This window comes from Plecotus auritus (genome assembly GCF_963455305.1).
Source record: "Plecotus auritus genome assembly, chromosome: 8".
Taxonomy (NCBI): domain Eukaryota; kingdom Metazoa; phylum Chordata; class Mammalia; order Chiroptera; family Vespertilionidae; genus Plecotus; species Plecotus auritus.
The window spans coordinates 44,816,994-44,834,491 of record NC_137782.1 but is presented as its reverse complement, the minus strand read 5'-3'; the positions used below and the strand labels follow the sequence as shown (position 1 = coordinate 44,834,491).

Below are 17,498 nucleotides of genomic sequence, written 5' to 3'. Positions count from 1 at the left end.
TTTCATTTTATTTTCAGATCATTTGTTTCAACATATTCTGAAGTATTGCCTCTCCAGGCCTGTATAATTGTGGAAGAAAGAAGGCAAAGTGGGACCATTTAGGATGGGGTGACGCAGCGGTGTGTAGGGCACAGGGAGTGAGGGCAGCATCTAGGCCAGTGTGGCGTCTCCACCGTGAGCTCCCTTTAATGGGATGAGCTGAGGCCCTTGAGGTGGTAGCGTGTGTTTCTGTTTCGCTTTCCCCTAAGAATGTCTGTAAAAACAAGAATATATCATTACGTCTTTATTTTCTCAAGAGAACGTAGCACAAACTTTTTGTTGATTTTTTTTCCTATTTTGAGAAGTACTGTGTTTGTGAGAACATCTATATGGCAAGAGGTTCTCCTGAATTTATTTTCTTTTGGGGAAAGTTCGTAATTTGTTCCTTACTGCAGAGCAGCCTTGGCCAGGGCTGAGGTGAGAACCACGCTGCCACTTGAGAGGTCCTCACTCCTGGAGGAGGAAAATGAGTGTGCTTTGGGACCAGACTTCACCTTTATTGTGTTCAAACCTTGGAAATGCCCACAGGCTATCCAAACAGAGTTCTGTCAGACGTGTTCAGCACTGATCTCTGTTGAACTTGAAGGCATTGGTGAGATTGATATTTCCCTTGGAAAATGTGGAAAGTGGAAAAAGCAGAGGGCAAGTAGCACCTTAGGAGAGGCTGAGAGGTAGCCTCCCACATCAGGTGTGCAGTGACAGTAGGACAGTGCAGACTGCCTGCTTGTCACCGAGAGGCCACAGCTCTCCTGGGAAGACCCACTGTGGCGAAGTGACGGGAACAGAAACTGAGAAATGAAGGGGCTCTGACTGGACGGCTACTCTGTGAAAACCCTGGGGAGATGGTGGCAGGAAGAGCTCGGTATAGAGGAAGCGCATTTGTGTGTGTGTGTGTGTGTGTGTGTGTGTGTGTATTTATTTTCATTAGTTTGCTTAAGATTGCTCTACATTTTACTTAAATGCTTACCTGCTGGGGGAAAGAGCCAACATTTTACCTAAAAGCATGGAAAGTTGGGGTGTTGTGAAGTGTGAGGGACACCAAGGAAGTTTTGAGTAATCCTCCAGGATTTGTGGATGTGTGGGAACCAGAGCCGTGCCTTGATGCTCCCTCCATGGGACCTCTCTCTGGAGACGGGAATGGGGCTTCAGAATCACTGGGTCTTTCTGTCCATCTGCTAGAATAAAGTTCCCACATTGGCAGGGATGGTACAGCACCAATTGTCACTGTGTCGTGTTCAAAGTTTTGAATCAAGAATATAGAGACTATAATGGTATTATTCTTCCCTCCCCGCCACACACAACCAAACATTTCGATTTTATTTGCTTTACATGAAGAATTTCCACAAAATGCTATATTACTTTAACTGTTACATGTTACTACTTTAATTCAGAAATTTGCTGGGCACTAGCTAACAAGTCAGTGTAACCACTTAGCACACATTCATTGTAAATGTCGTCTTTTAAAATGTGACATCTTTTCTATGACTTATTCTAAACAATTTTTGCTAATGTCTCAAGGTTTTTCTAAGACTAGTAAATCTAACAGGCCACTCTAGTGACATCATTAGCCATTTATTGTGATGACACCTGACTCCCACCAATATTTATAGCCCATTCCATTTGCTTTACCTACCTTTCCTTTGTCTGGCTTACAACAAATAATTGTAAATTTGGTGTAGGTCTTTCATCAGCCATGGTCCTAACTACATTTTCTGTGTACATCTGTGCTGCAACTTCTGTTGTATTGTTTTAGAGTGACCCCTACCACCTTCAAATTGCAATATTTCTAGAAATGTGTAACTCTGCTACAATGGTGCTACCAAGAGAAGGCAGCAATAAGGATCCTGGTGGTGCTGGAGTTAGTGTGATTATGGGAAATGTGAGGGCAAATCTGTCCCTCCTTAGGGTGAAAGGGACATGATGTCTTTTCAGGACTTAGGGTGTGTGACAACCGCTGAGTCTTGTTAGTTGTCCTGGCCACTAAACAGTGGACCTAAGTCATAGATTGTTCACAGGCTGATGCATGCCACTTTCGGCAGTCACTGACATTTGTGTGGCTTTCCTTTGTTTGATTCTATTGGAATTTTTGCTGCTTTGTTTCATTATAAATTACGGTCACCAAAGATGGTTATACCTACATCTCAATTTTTGGTGTTAGCTTGGTTTTTAACTTTAAAAGTGAAAATTGAGATAGTTCTGTACATCTTGCCACAAATGTTTGGCATCATTTCTGTAAGTACAGATATAGGTAGTAGAAGTGGTCACCACAGTTCCTGAAGGGATTGTGTTTTAGCTTCGTCTATAGCGTGTTATTAAAATGGTCGAGGCTGCCACCTTCTCTAGGCCAGCTCAGCTTTCTGAAGGAAGATGAGCCCAGATACCCCAAGCAGGAGTGGGGAGAATGAGCCAGTGTGTCACTGAGATATGTCCTATCAGATTCTGGCCTGTGCCTGTGCCTGAGAAATGTGTGGATGGTATCAGCATATATATATTTTAAATGCATGTTCTTTTAATTTAATGATTTCTGTATGGCCTTTGAAAAATGTTATGAATATAATGATTATACAATCCAAATCTTCTTGAGTTATGGGGACTAGTTTTCAACTACATATGCACATACATACATTAACTTCCTTACATCTCTTTTTAACAAAAAAATCTTAAAACATTGTGTGCTCTGATGTGAAAGACGCTCCAAACCAGGTTCCTGTTTTCTTTTTAAGGGCTTTTGTAGTTTAAAAGTGGAATACATGTTTCCTTTAGCTGTAAAAGCACAATCAAGGCACCGTGATAAGTGAGTCAGTATTGTAAAAGTAAAACGGATTTTGCCTTCACTCACATGAGCTATAGGAGGAGGAAGCTTTATTGTCCCTGGGAAAGTGATAAGGCAGAGTAATTGTATATTATACTGTCCCGGAACATCTGCCTGAAGACTGTGGAGCAATTCATCTATCACGGGCGCTCCGCGTGTTGTGTCTTCCTGCTTTAACCCGTCCCCACTGCCGGCCTGCGCAGAGGTTCTGATAGGGACTGCGCCTGGGCTGGGGCTCACATTAATCAGTCCCCTTGTTCAACACTGCAGCTGACATAATTACAACCTGCACACAGCAGTTATTCACGTCGAGTCCTTGTCACTCGTGGTGGAAACTACAGCGCTGCGATCCCGGAGGAGATTGCCTTATCACGGAGAACAAGGGCCTCGGGAGTGGGAGAGAATAGAAATGGAAAAACATCTTGCGGGAGTACTATATATTCCTTTAAAACAAGACATTCGAGAGACTCACCCGGACTCAGGGGCATTGTGGGCAGGCACTGAAATGAACCAGTTAGTGTTTTTAAGTGGGTTCTGTGAGCAGTTTTATAAAAATACAAGCAGATGATTAAATGTGTTCAGTGCTCTTTCATATTTAGTGACTCTTCTCTATTAACTTTTTCTTCAAATGTGATCATATCAGCTTAGAATTATAAAAGGTTTAAATGCTCCTTGATAGGACTCAGTCTAACAAAATAAATAAAGTATGCATTTTAAATCTACTATTAGGCAACTATACACTTAACTCGGAGAGCTTTGCAAGGAATAGAGTTAGAGCCAGGGAAGGATTCTTTAAAAAGACTTCGAAAGATAGGGAAGTGCCCTGTCCCATGGGCCATGGAGCAGAAATATTGACCGAGGAGCTGAATAATAACCCTTCTGTCCTGAGCTGCACCTCTGCACTCTAACCTGCACAGGTGGAGTCCCAGCCGGTTCCTCTCCTGCCCATTTGTGAGGATGTGGTGTCTGCTTGGCACTGAAGAAGCGTTTACAGTCTCAGGCAGCCCCTTCCCTGCCCCTATCAGACCTGGAGTCCGTGTGCCTGTGTGATTTATGTGGTTACCTGCAAAACTGGTGAGCCACGCTAGTATGTGCAGATGCCAAAAGTGGCTGGTGTTAGAAATCCAGCTTTTTTATTTTTCTCTCCAACTTTATTAGATTGTCCCAAGTAAAACCAGGGTCTGGTCTAGATTCTCAGAAATATTGTGAAACATGTTTTTGGATCAGGAACACTTTTACTTATATCACCTTAAATTTGCAGAGGAACACTTTTACTTATATCACCTTAAATTTGCTTCTCATCCACATGCCTTCCTGGTTTTCAGCATCTCACTTTGCCCAGTTTAACGAGCTTTAACAGAAAGGGAGAGGATGACACGCACTCCAGAGACAAGGAGGGTGTGTATCTCTGAGGTCCATTCTTAACATCATGGCCCAGAAGCAGGGAGGAGAACCTCACCAGCGTTGGGCACACTGGGCAGTTAGTGGGAAGAGGAGGAGGCTGTGCAGGGCATTCTGGTTTTCACACGTCACGAGCTTCAAGCGATGGTATTAGCTCAGCCTTGGAAATTATTTTTATGGTCAGATAAGTTTGATGAGCACTCTGTATATTTCACCCTTTTCCACTTCTTCAGGCTCATAATGAACAGCATGTTAAAGATTCACAATATTCCTATCATAGAGAAACATGTAATTTTGTTTAACTGAAGTGTGTGAAACTTTGGTCAGCAAGGCCTTTTCCCCAGAGCCCTGTAGAGATCATGCTGGAATATTTCTATTTGTTAAAGACAACGATAATAACTGCTGCACATTTCTACCTGAGACTCGGGGCATTAGTTTCTCAAAAGCACTAGTGTAAGGCACCTGATCTCTACTCAGCTTACTCAGTGGTTTCACTTATATGAGCATTCATTCGGCCTTTTGACTTGGTGTCAGGTGAAAGTCTATGAGGTTGTGCTCCTTTCTCTAAGTTGCTCTTTTCCTCTTTTTCTAGACTAATGACATACCAGTATATCAAGAAGGAAAATAGTTAAGAAATGTATTTTTTCTCTTTGGGCTGGAGAAGAAGAACCAGGAGACATCAAGATCTAGGGTAGCCGTGGGCAAACTACGGCCCGCGGGCCGGATCCGGCCCGTTTGGCTGTTCTATCCGGCCCGCAGAGCCGAAAGAGCGGAGGGTTCTCTTGCTCTGCCCTCCGCTCCTTGACTTTGAATTTATATTAGTTCACACAAACACTCTATCCATGCTTTTGTTCCGGCCCTCCGGTCCAGTTTAAGAACCCATTGTGGCCCTCGAGTCAAAAGTTTGCCCACCCCTGATCTAGGGTCTGTATGTAATACTTTAAACAATAAAATAAAATTTTAAAAAAAAGATCTAGGGTCTGCACTTGCCGGTGGCTCTCCTCCCTTCCCACAATCTGTAAGGCAGTCTGAGTCCTACGCAGGTGCATTTTGCAGTTCTTATTTTTTCACCACGCAAAGTGTGTGCAGGTGGCTGTTTTTGAAATGCGCAGTTCTCACTAAATAATATGGGTTTCTAACAGAGACAAAGCTCAGTACCACTGCCTCCAATTTCCTCCCTTGCTACTCATTGTTTTCCAGTAGAGTGGGAGGTAAGAAGGAGCTCATTAGGTTGAAAGCAGGTCATGGCTTTTGTCTGTTGTAGGCGCCATGTGCACAAATTGAGTAGAGGAGTAACTTGTGGACGTGGATGTGGGGCCTTGAATGGTGAAGAAGAGGTGGGGAATTACATACTTACTGTCAGGACACAAGGAGCAGTGTAACAGTCTGCAAAATTCCTGTTTGATAAACCAGTCTGAGGCACTGGTGAATCCATTGGTAAGTGTGTGGTTAGATGTTTTAAAATTATTCAGGTTAGCAGAGCATTTTGAATAGTGGGAAAGCAAGATATTTTCAGGCCATCCTCAATTAAAGATATCACTGAAGGGGTGGGGAGTGTTGCAATCCTATTAAGTGACAGCTGGAATTTTCAACTCCGTTTGAAAGTGAGGTTTCACTTAATGAAGCCCAGCCTTTTGTTAAGGTTATTGATATACATGACTTATATTCCTATCAAGTCATATTAGCTTTGAGGACATATGAAAAATGATTCATTTTAATGATTATTTTATAGAGTAGACAATAAATAATAGGGTGAATAAATCCATTTTGAAAATAATATATCAGTACATAATTTTTTTGTAACCACAGACTTTCCACATAAACCAGAGCAGTAATTAGGCTGAATCACTTCTGTTATGGAAGCGCCGCCCAGGGACCTGCTCCTGGGGATGGTCTGATGGGCTAGGCTGGCGCTGTGGCTGCCACGTGGCCCTTCTCCATGAGCACATGTATGTCAGCTGCACTGAGCAAGGCCGTGAGTGCTGGGACAGCAGCACAACCTGGCACCTGCATACCTGGTTTACTCGAGCATTGAGGACGATCAGTAGTGCACCACTTGTTGCCTGTTTCTCTGTATTTACAAGTTCCTTTTGCTTCTAACACTCACATAATTATAGCTGAGAAATGCAGAGCTCTTTCCAACCAAGATTCTAGAAATACTTTCTTCTAGCACTTTTATAATTTAGTGTTCTTATGTTTATCTTAAAATCCAAAGGACATTTATTTTTGCATGGTGTAGGACCATAAGACTATAACTTATTTTTCCATGTAGTGGGCAGTTGATTCAACACCATTTATTATATAAACCATCATTCCTCCTTGACCTGAAATGACCTTTTTATCCCTTTGTCTTCTGGTAATACATTTAGCTCAGCATTCCAAATAACATTCATCTATTTTCTAAACATTGTTGACAGAATGCTCCATTTTAGGCAGAGGAATATGAAATTCTTTATTTTTGTACTAGTGGCCCGGTGCACGAAATTCATGCATGGGGGGGGGGTGTCCCTCAGCCCGGCCTGCACCCTCTCTAATCTGGGACCCCACAGGGATCGGGCCTAAACTGGCAGTCGGACATCCCTCTCGCAATCTGGGACTGCTGCCTCCTAACCGCTCACCTGCCTGCCTGCCTGATTGCCCCTAACTGCTCTGTCTGCCAGCCTGCTCGCCCCCAACTGCCCCCCTGGCGGCCTTCTCACCCCCAAATTCCCCCCCACCAGCCTGATCGCCCCCAGCTGACCCCCACCGATGGCCTGCTCACCCCCAACTGGCCCCCCCTGCTGGCCTGCTCACCCCCAATGGCCCCCCACACTAGCCTGATCACCCACAACTGCTGTCCCATCCTGGCCTGATCAGCCACAACTACCCTCCCCTCTTGGCCCCTAACAGCTTCTACCTCAGCCCCACCACCATGGCTTTGTCCAGAAGAATGTCCGGAAGGTTTCCTGGAAGGTCTCCCAGCCTAATTAGCATATTACCCTTTTATTAGTATAGATAGAAGCCTGGTGCATGGGTGGGAGCCAGCTGGTTTGCCCTGAAGTGTGTCCCGGATCAGGGTGGGGGTTCCCTTGAGGGGCAGGGTGGCCTGTGTGAGGGGCCTGTGGTGGTTTGCAGGCCGGTCACGCCCCCATTGGGGTGGGGGTCCCCACTGGGGACGGTGCCGGCCTGGGCAAGGGGCTGGGGCAATTTGCAGGCAAGCCCTGCCCTCATGGGGTGAGGGTCCCCACTGGGGGGGGCGTGGCCAGCCTGGGTGAGGGGCTGAGGGCTGTTTTTAGGCCGGCCACGCCCCCCAGCGGGGACCCTCACCCCATGGGGATATGGCCAGCCTGGGTAAGGGGCTGAGGGCTGTCTTCAGGCTGGCCACGCCCCCCAGTGGGGACCCTCACCCTTATTAGTATAGATAGCTTCTATCCAGTTGTAAATTTAAATAGCACAGATTGGTAATCTGAAATTATCCACCTCTTTCCTCATGGCCCTGTTAGTGCGAATGTAGGTGGTAGAGGACTGTGTATCCTGGACTGTGCTACGTGAAGGGGAACAAGGCCTGAGCTTGTACATTGGAGACTTTCTTCCAGCCTGCAATGACTGAGCAGCTGTGTGTTTCTCTCTCCCACAGAGAGTCTCAGGCTTGTTAGACTGGTTTTATGCTCAGGAAATTTGTAATTAAATACTGCTGGTTAAAAAAAAATGTGGTAACTTCTCAAGTTTAATTTATATAAAGCTTTTTTTTTTTAAATTGTCACTTACTCACTTTGGATTCACGTTATAAAGATATGGCAGAAATCCCTTTCCACTGAACTCTTGGATAAATGTGTACTATAGTGAGTAGTATTGATACACTTAACTACAGAGCAAGTATTTTGAAGGACAGAAGCTCAAAGAGTATATTCTCAACAGGCAGGAAAAAAATGCATTTCCAAACATATACACATATATACACTATATAACTTTCAGGAATCTATTTTTACTCAAATGAATTGAAATTGCTTTCCATAATCAGTGAGAAAATTGCTAGTAATGATCCAGATAGTTGAACTGTTTGCATTTAACAGAAAGACTGGTAGTAATAATAAAAAGTGAATTTAGTACCTACCGTATATTCTGTACATATTTAATGTCATTCCCCTTAACCCTTATGAAGCCTTATGAGACTGAACAACAAAAAGTGTTCCTTGATCAGAAAGTGTGGGAACCAAAGTGTTAAACAAAATTAACATATTTCTTTATGTAGAATTTTCAGAATTTTTTACATCAACTTACACAACAGGCCAAATTGGTACATACTAATAAATACATAGAAATTGCCTGTGTCTTAATGATGGTAATTTATTGGTTCAGATCTCTTAGTCCTAGGGTCAACTCAAGATGTTTGCCACGCCAGCTCAGGACCACAGTAGTGACTGGTGACATGGGGCTGGGGTAGGATGTGTGATCTGGGGGAGAAAGCAGCGCAGAGTGTGCACTCTACCAGAGGTGACCCTCCTGCAGCGTGGTTCATGCGATAGATTGGCACCTGCGTGGACAGGCCATCAGACCTACAGGCACACCTTGCTTTATTGCACTTCACAGACACTGCGTTTTTTATAAACTGGAAGTAGACCCTCCATCAGCAACAAAATCACAACTCACAGAAGGCTCAGATGAGGGTTAGCATTTTTAGCAATGAAGTATTTTTATTTAAGGTTTGTACATTGGTTTTATAAGTAACCCTGTTGCATACTTAATAGGCTATATAGTATAGTGTAAATGTAACTTTTACATGCACTGGGAAACCAAAAATTTTGTGACTCACTTTATTGTGATATTTGCTGTATTGCAGTGTTCTGGAAATGAACTGCAATATCTCTGTAATAAAAAGTCCAGTCCTAGCTGGTTTGGCTCAGTGGATAGAACATCAGACTGCTAACTGAAGGGTCCTGGGTTAGATTCTGGTCAAGGACACATGCCCTGGTTGTGGGCTCACTCCCCAGTGTGGGGCGTGCAGGAGGCGCCAATCAATGATTCTCTCTCATCATTGATGTTTCTCTCTCTCTCCCTTTCTCTTCCTCTTTGAAATCACTAAATATATATATAAAGGAAGTCCAGAGCCCTGGCCAAGTGGCTCAGTTGATTGGAGCATCGACCCATACAGCAAAAGGTTGCAGGTTTGATCCCCAGTTGGGGCATATACAGGAGGCATCCAATCGATGTTTCTTACATCAATGTTTCCTCCCTCTCCCTCTCCCTCTCCCTCTCCCTCTCCCTCTCCCTCTCCCTCTCCCTCTCCCTCTCCCTCTCCCTCTCCCTCTCCCTCTCCCTCTCCCTCTCCCTCTCCCTCTCCCTCTCCCTCTCCCTCTCCCTCTCCCTCCCTCTAAAAAGTAGAAAATCAATAAAAACATATCCTTGTGTGAGGACTTAAAAAAGTCCAGAATTAACTTCAAATAAATAACATGATGAAGGTGCCATTTCACGTCTGAGGAAAAGATGGGCCGCCTTTAATAACTGGTAGTGAAAGATCTGGCTGGCAGTCTGGATTCACATTTTATACTATGCTCTAGTATACTTTTCAAATGGATCTAATGTTTAATGGAACATGGTGCAACTATACAAGTCATAGAACCAAGTCTAGGGCAATTATTTTATAACCTCCAAGTAAAGAAGCCAGAACAAAAGATGAATGAAATAAAAAACTGCTTTTCAGATGATAGCATAAGCAAAGTCAAAGGAAAAAATGAAACTAAGGAAAAAAAATTGTGATTTGTCATAGAGTCCCTCTTCTTAATGAATAAGAGAATAACGACGCTGTAGAAAAAGATAAAAATATGAATAGACAGTACTTAGAAAATACATATGGCATTTCCACATTTAAAAAGATTCATTCATTACAGAGAAGTGCAAATTGAAACTTTTAGAAATTAAAAATTGAAACTACAGTGAGCTATCGTTCTTCACCCACCACATTGGCAAAAAATCGAAAGTTTGGTAACACTGCATTGGCAGGAATGTGCAGAAACAGGCTCTCTCAAACATTGTTGGTGGACGTGTAAATTGCTACAACTTCTCTGGAGGGCAATTTGGCAGAATTTATCAAAATCACAAAAGCATATGCCTGTTGACACTTGAAGCAGTTCCACTTGGCATCATGAGATTCTCTTGGCATCTGAGGAATGGAAAATGTTGTAACACGCTCAGTCACCACAGCCTTGTTTGTACCCACAGATGATTGGAAACAACCTACATGCCCATCATTGGAGGATTAGTAAAGTAGATCACACTGTATCCTTACTGTGAAATACTGCACGGCGATTAAAAAGGAGAAGAGGGTAGAGGAGAGGGGGGAGGGGTAGAGGCAAGAGGAGAGAGGCATCAGGACGCTTGCATGTATTAATGGGGAAATAACCCCACACCTGGCTCGCTGTTAGGTGAAAAAAAGCAAGGTACTGAGGCGTTATGCTAACAAATTTATGTACAAAGTGGGGGAAAAAGAATATATAGCATATCTATGGCTTGAAAAGGTCGATTTTACTTCTCCCAACGACTGGTAAGAAGTCATGAATTGTACTTCCCTGGAGTAGTAGGAGGGAGGCTGACTGTATCCATTGTTGGACATGGATCTTTACATACGTGAATGTATGTTTATACAATAACTTCAGTGGTACTTTAAAAAATAATCAACATAAGATAATCAAAAGAGGAAAACAATAGTAGAATTATTTTAAGCTTCTTCTCCTTCAGTTAAAGAACATAGAATTAATTTATACTTTTTGTCTCAATAGGCAGTAAGTGTGTATGTAGTACTGACAAGTATTTTTGTGGAGTTTAGAAGTACTCGTGGTTTTATATTTATTATTTTAAAATACATTGCCTTTGAACCGAATAAAATGTTTCTTTGTTACATACTTTTTTAAGAAACCCTAAAATTAGCTCCCATGTCGAATCCTTTGCTAATTTTGGCTGTGATAGATAGATAGATAGATAGATAGATAGATAGATAGATGATAGATAGATAGATAGATAGATAGATGATAGCTAGGTTGATAACAGATAGGTAAGTGATAGATAGATAGTAAGCTGCCTCAAGTTTTTCAATGTGTTGTATTCAAAATTTAATCTGAAATCTCCTTGTGACTTAAAATGCCTTTGCATAGACACAGTTCATGCAGGTTGTGGTCCAGCCAGCACTTCATGAGTCCCTGGTCCTCACCAGGCACCTGCACCTTTGTGCTGGGTCACCTGCCTTCCCTTGGAGCACTGCCCCATCCCTGCGAGGAGTGCCTGTGTCTGCCCTGGTCCTTGTCCCACACTGTCCTCATCACTGTTGCTTCGTAATAAGCTTGAAATGAGAAAGAGTGAGCCTTCCAACTTAGTTTTCTTGTAGGATTGTTTTGACTCTCTAGGTTTCATGTGTTTCTGTATGAACTGTAGGATTAGCATTTCAATGTCTATAAAAAATACAGGTGGGTTTTTGACAGGGATTGCATAGACTCTGTACATCAATCTGTGGAATATTGTCATCTTAGTAAGACTCAGTCTTCCAGTCTATGAACATGGTCATAAACACAATCTCTACCTTACCATCAGTGTCAACCTGAACACATATCAGTCCCCCACTCATAAAGATTACGTGCCCATTTGGATCAACTGCTGCTTTTTCCTGGGGATCTAGACATGACTCTGCTCGGAATGCTATCTAGATCACCTGACTTCTGCACGACCTGTCCTTGATGAGCCACTTTGGTGGTGCCGTTCCAGTCTCTACCCAAAAGTTCTGTTTTCTGGAAGAGTCACTTTTGGGCTAAATATCATTCAGAATTATTTAGCAGAAGGAGTCCAATCTGTTTATTATTTGATGAATCTTGTGACATTGCTGCATGTTTAACCGTATGTTGCATGATATTCTCAAGTATAAGGATTGTTTGCCCCTACTTTGTAGTTATTCTCCTTTAAATGATGGTGACATAATATGTTATAGCTTTTACTTTTTGGGCTTGGATTGGAATAGTTCGGTTTTGTAAGTGAGAAAAGCTTTTTATCTCAATATCTTAAAAATTTTATGTTGCACAGCATTAGATGTGGAAGAGTAGATTTTGACAGCATACAAATACAGTTATCCATGAGATATAGGCAATGTATCTGTTCTTTTTTACATGTATTTAATGTTTCTTATGTGTGTGTGTGTGTGTGTAAGACAGTTTAAATACATATACACAGATGTACTATACTTAAATGTATATAGTGTATAGGTAGCATAAGTAAAAATATATGTGTATATATCAAGTTCCACAGCACTTTTCCTCATTTTAGTCTGTATTTTTAAATAAAAAGCCTCTCAGCCTTTTTATTTTGTTTTTTTTTTAAAATATATTTTATTGATATTTTTACAGAGAGGAAGGGAGAGGGATAGAGAGCTAGAAACATCGATGAGAGAGAAACATCGATCAGCTGCCTCCTGCACACCTCCTACTGGGGATGTGCCCGCAACCAAGGTACATGCCCTTGACCGGAATCGAACCTGGGACCTTTCAGTCCGCAGGCCGACGCTCTATCCACAGAGCCAAACCGGTTTCGGCGTCTCAGCCTTTTTAATATTCACTCCATTCTCTGCTTGCTTCAGTAATAGTCCCTTGATTATTAGGGTTCCACATGCCGTTTGGGTACTAAGAGATGTTGGTTTATTTTTGTGTGGGATACACCCTTCTCTAAAAGAAAATACTCTATCCTCAAAGTCATCCTTCTTTTATTGATGATTAGGATTCATTGCTTACATTGTCCCTCATCTAAGTGTGCATCCTGCATTCAAATGGGTATATTCTGGTCATTTTGATTTCTCCACTTGACTAGTGATTGTCTTTGATGACTCTTAATGCCTAGCTTTTTCCATAAGGAAATAATACCGGAATTTCCAGGCCTAATAAACTGCTAGTTAGGAATAGTAATCGCTTTGTTTTCTCGCCGCAGTGTCAGTGAGCAAGGGTGAGTCTAGTAGGTGGAACACGTGGCAGGTCTGCAAGGTCAGGGGCAGAATCTGGAGCAGTTCTCCCAGCTGGTGAGAACTCCAGCTGTGGTCCTCTTCATCACAGAAGCGGATCTTTCTGCATCCTCGTCAGATATTTTCCTGTTACTCTGTCAATAAAGGGCAGAGCTATTATTCCAAGGATATCTACACATTCAGGGGACTCTACCACCTGCTGTTTTCTGGTACCTTTGCTCTGTGAGTGCTGTAAGAGGGCTAGGCTGCACTAAGAAGCACTGGCCTAACCTGTACCAGATCCGTCCCCGCCACGTTCCACTCCATGGCCTCCACAGTCCGCTCATCCTGAATCAGGCCGTCCTCTGTATGACCATGCCAGGTCTCCACCCGGGACAGCTCCAAGGTGGAGGGCCACTGGAGGCACAGGATCTGACATTAGGTGCTTATTCATCCCCCCTGTTATGATGGTTTTAATTAACAATAGGTATTTATATGACAAGCAAGCTTAGTGATCCAGTGTGACAAGAGAGAGGCTGTGTTTGCCTATTGTCACTAACTGTCTTACATTAGTCCAGGTCAGTGATTTTCCACCGTTATGCACAGGAATTTTTACAACATGCAGTGCCTGACTAGTTAGTGAGGGGCACTGACCTCTTTTCCCTTAAATTGTCAAATAAAAAATGACAGCAGTCACAACAATAGCCATCTGATGTGAATGAATCAAAATTATACCTATTTTTATTTTGGTCAGATTGCCAAAAAAAATTTTTTTTCTTGGTATGCCACAGAAATTTAGTAATTAGTTTATGTGTGCCATGGGATGAAAAGGGTTGAAAATCTTTAGTCTGAGTTCTAAGAGCCCTTGTCAGAGGCAGGCTAGGAACAGCTGAGAAGGTCTCTGTTGTTTTAGTTCTCCCTCCTCTACCTTCTCTTTCATGTATGTTGTTATTTTAAATTAATAAAAAATGTAAATACTAATATATAAATCATTAAAGTCTATTTGGAAAATTAAGAGAAGAGGACATTGCTCTGCAGCTGCATGAATATCTTGGTGTGTTTCTAGTCTAAACACAGGGATTTGTCTGAATTACTCTTTCTGACCGTACGTAATTGGGTACATACATTTGATGGCAGACCCCGCCTGTGGACGGGCAGGAGGTGGCAGACACCTTTCCAAAGGAGCGTCTCTTGCATCCAGTATGGGATGGTTCCTGTGAAACAGGATACCCCGCAGGAGACAGGTACTGGGCAGGAGGCAGGTACTGTCCCCATCCCCTCCTCTGTGGAATTTTGTTCCTAGTGCCATATTCATGAGCTTGGCCTTGCTGAGGTGATATTCTCCATTCTCCTCTTGTCATCAGGGAATGGGTACCTGGCTCTCACGTCCTGTGCAGCCTTTACATGTGAGTGATGGCATAGTTACTGTGAAATGTTGGGTTACAGCCATTTTTGCATTCTTGACCAGTGTTTCCTGGGTGTACGCACTGAAAAGTGACTGTTACACACAAATGCTCCCACTGAGCAGAGCTGAGGTGAGGGGCGCTCCGTGCAGGTACTTCACGGAGCCTTCTGTGACATGAGACCTGATGGCTGCCACCGTGTCCCCACCTTGTTCGGCCGTGCAAGCTTTTTTGCAAGCACTGTCCTGCTGGGTTTTGTTCCTCCAGAGGGCTTCAGGAAGTGCCCATAAGCCGACTGCTCGATTTTCCTCTGGCATCCTTCGCTCTGTAGGAAATCTGAGGCTGGCCTGATTTTTTGTTTGTTGTTTTTTTTCTGGTTAAATTTGTATGGGACTCTTTTTGTTACTTATCTAACAGTGACAAGGACAAAAGAAAGCAGCAGTGCCTGTGTTGAGAGGGGGCTGGGTGTGCAGTCCTCTTGCAGATGGGGAGGGAGGAGGAGCAGGTGGGACCTGGGCTTTGCACAGCAGGTCCCCCATCTCTGGTCAGGTCAGGCCTTGGGTCTTGGAATCTGCAGGAACACTGGGCGAGGAGCCGACTCCTGTCTTCAGGGCAGTTGGGTGCAGAGTTGTCATTTTCAGTCAGAATCTGCACAGTGCAGGAAACTCGGTGGTACCTAACGCGTTGCCCACATGGGGGGCTGGGGGTGTTTCTAGCTGCTCTCCTAGCTGTAAACTCTTTCTGAGCCTTTCTGGAAGCTACTCACGCAACCGGACTTAAAGCCAGAGCTGCTTTGTTTCCTTGAAGCTGCGGATTCATGGAGGTGTGACGGTGTGGTCTCTCATGTTGGTCCTCAGTATGAAGGGTGTGCTCTTAGGGTGAAGGAAATGCCTTTACTGCCCTCACAGGGTACGAGAATAATTTGATGTTAAAATGAAAGGACCTGGCGCTTTGTACTTTCAGTTCTGCATAGAAATGAATCTTGAAGGTGAAAGACCTACTCAGAAATGAGCACCAGGGTGACAAAAGCTACGGGCCTCGGAAGAGGAGTGTTTGTACAAGGTAGCACTAGTACAGTAGTGAGAAAGGTGCCCAACACATCACAGGCCTTTGTGTTAGCTTATGCCAGTGTTTGTGGTCTGATGTCATCGATTGGGCCATAATTCGTTTCCTTTTCTTTCTTACATCCTTGGTAGGTCAAACTGTGCTGAAAATATCCGCAAACACATTTTACATACTGGCAAACACGAGGGGGTCAAGATGTACAACTGTCCCAAGTGTGACTACGGCACAAACGTCCCTGTGGAGTTCCGGAACCACCTGAAGGAACAGCACCCTGACATCGAGAACCCTGACCTGGCTTACTTGCATGCAGGTAAGAGCTGCAAGTCTTTCATATGTGTGTTTTTTAAGAGCACTTCATTTTATTCATCACAGTAGTTATGATGCAGTTTGTCCATTACAGTCATTTACTTTAATGTCTTAGAGTTCGTGACAGTCTCAGCTCCAAGACTTATAACAGAGGACATTCCGGTCTTATCCCACTCAACTATAAAACAGTCTAAAAATGACAGAGTAATTATCCCAGGACAACAAAGTTAATAATAGCGAATATTCAAAACAGTTGAACTGAAATTATAGTTGTTTGCGCTTCATATTTAGACTAATTGATAAAATTTTAAATTTATTTTCAAAAGCTATTTTTGATTGAAAGTGTTATGCCCAGTCACTTTGGACCATGGTTTTCCAATGAATACCTGGAAAGGAAGAGCATATGACCAAGGAGAGAGTGGAACAGCGTGGCTGGGGGGAGATGGTGCCTCGTTCCCAGGAAGTTAGGAGGGCCCTGATGCCCAGGACATGTTGGTGATGGCAGAGGCTGCTCTGTTCTCCTAGCCTTGTTGGATCACATCAGGTACCCTGGAAGGATCTGAGATGCAGCACCAGCTTATGGTTTAATTAACAGCATGCCTGAGTGTGGAATCTTACTGTGCAGTACAAAGTGATGGGTATGAGTGTGGGCAACTATCTCAGTAATTTCTGTGTTTATATCATATCCATGGGTACAGGGATGTTTTAGGCAGTGGCTTTGGGATCAGTTAGAGCTGCTTTTAGGTCTGTTTCTTTCTTATTGGCCGTGTGACCACAGGTAAGCTAACCTCATCATACCTGAGATTTCTCATGTGTAAATCCATGTGGTGGTATCTCTTTAAAGCAGCGATTGCCAACCTTTCAGACCTCACGGAACACCAGTGGTTCGTGGACCACTGGTTGGCAACCGCTGGTTTAAAGGATCATTGTGAGTTTAAGAAGGTATAATGGCTGTAAAGCTATGAGGCTCTCAGCACAGTACCATCTATGCCCGGCATGACTGGGGATCCTGTCTGTGGGCGATGCTGGGAATGTGACAGCAGTGTCTGAAAGACATGGGACATTCCACCCACAATGCAACACTTGGTTTGCAAATATGTAAACACTGCTCATATACTCTCTACAATAAAAGAAACAGAACTTGGTGGTAATTTGAATTAGAAGAATATACATTGGACAATGTCTGCATATAAGGTTATTGTAGTTTTCTGCTGATGTCTTATTTCCAGTGTCTTTGTTTATGCTCACATGATTGACTTTTTAAAGTACTGGTAGAATTTTTGATTTAGTAATCTCTGTTGTATCCAGGGATAGTTTTGAAAAAGAAAAAGAGGTTAGTTGTCTGCATTTTGGTGATGATACTGAGGAGGTTTTGAACTGCACTGATGAAGTGAAATTGAAGCATCTTCTGCCATCAGTCCCTGTGGGTTCTGCATTAATATGAGCTCCTGACAGCAGATTCTAGAAGTGCTGTGTCTGAAAGGGCCAAGCAGAGCCAGCTCAGGTTGTGGTTGTCTGCAGTGCT

General features: G+C 43.3%; 1 protein-coding gene across 1 annotated transcript in view; it reads left to right on the top strand.

The window, feature by feature from the left end:
* The window catches only part of ZNF407 (zinc finger protein 407), a 403,634-nt gene that overhangs the window by 274,646 nt on the left and 111,490 nt on the right, over nt 1-17,498 (top strand). Inside the window, exon 8 of the mRNA XM_080683401.1 lies at nt 15,799-15,977. Within this exon, the coding sequence (XP_080539527.1) occupies nt 15,799-15,977 (179 nt within the window). The remainder of the gene's footprint in view (nt 1-15,798; nt 15,978-17,498) is intronic.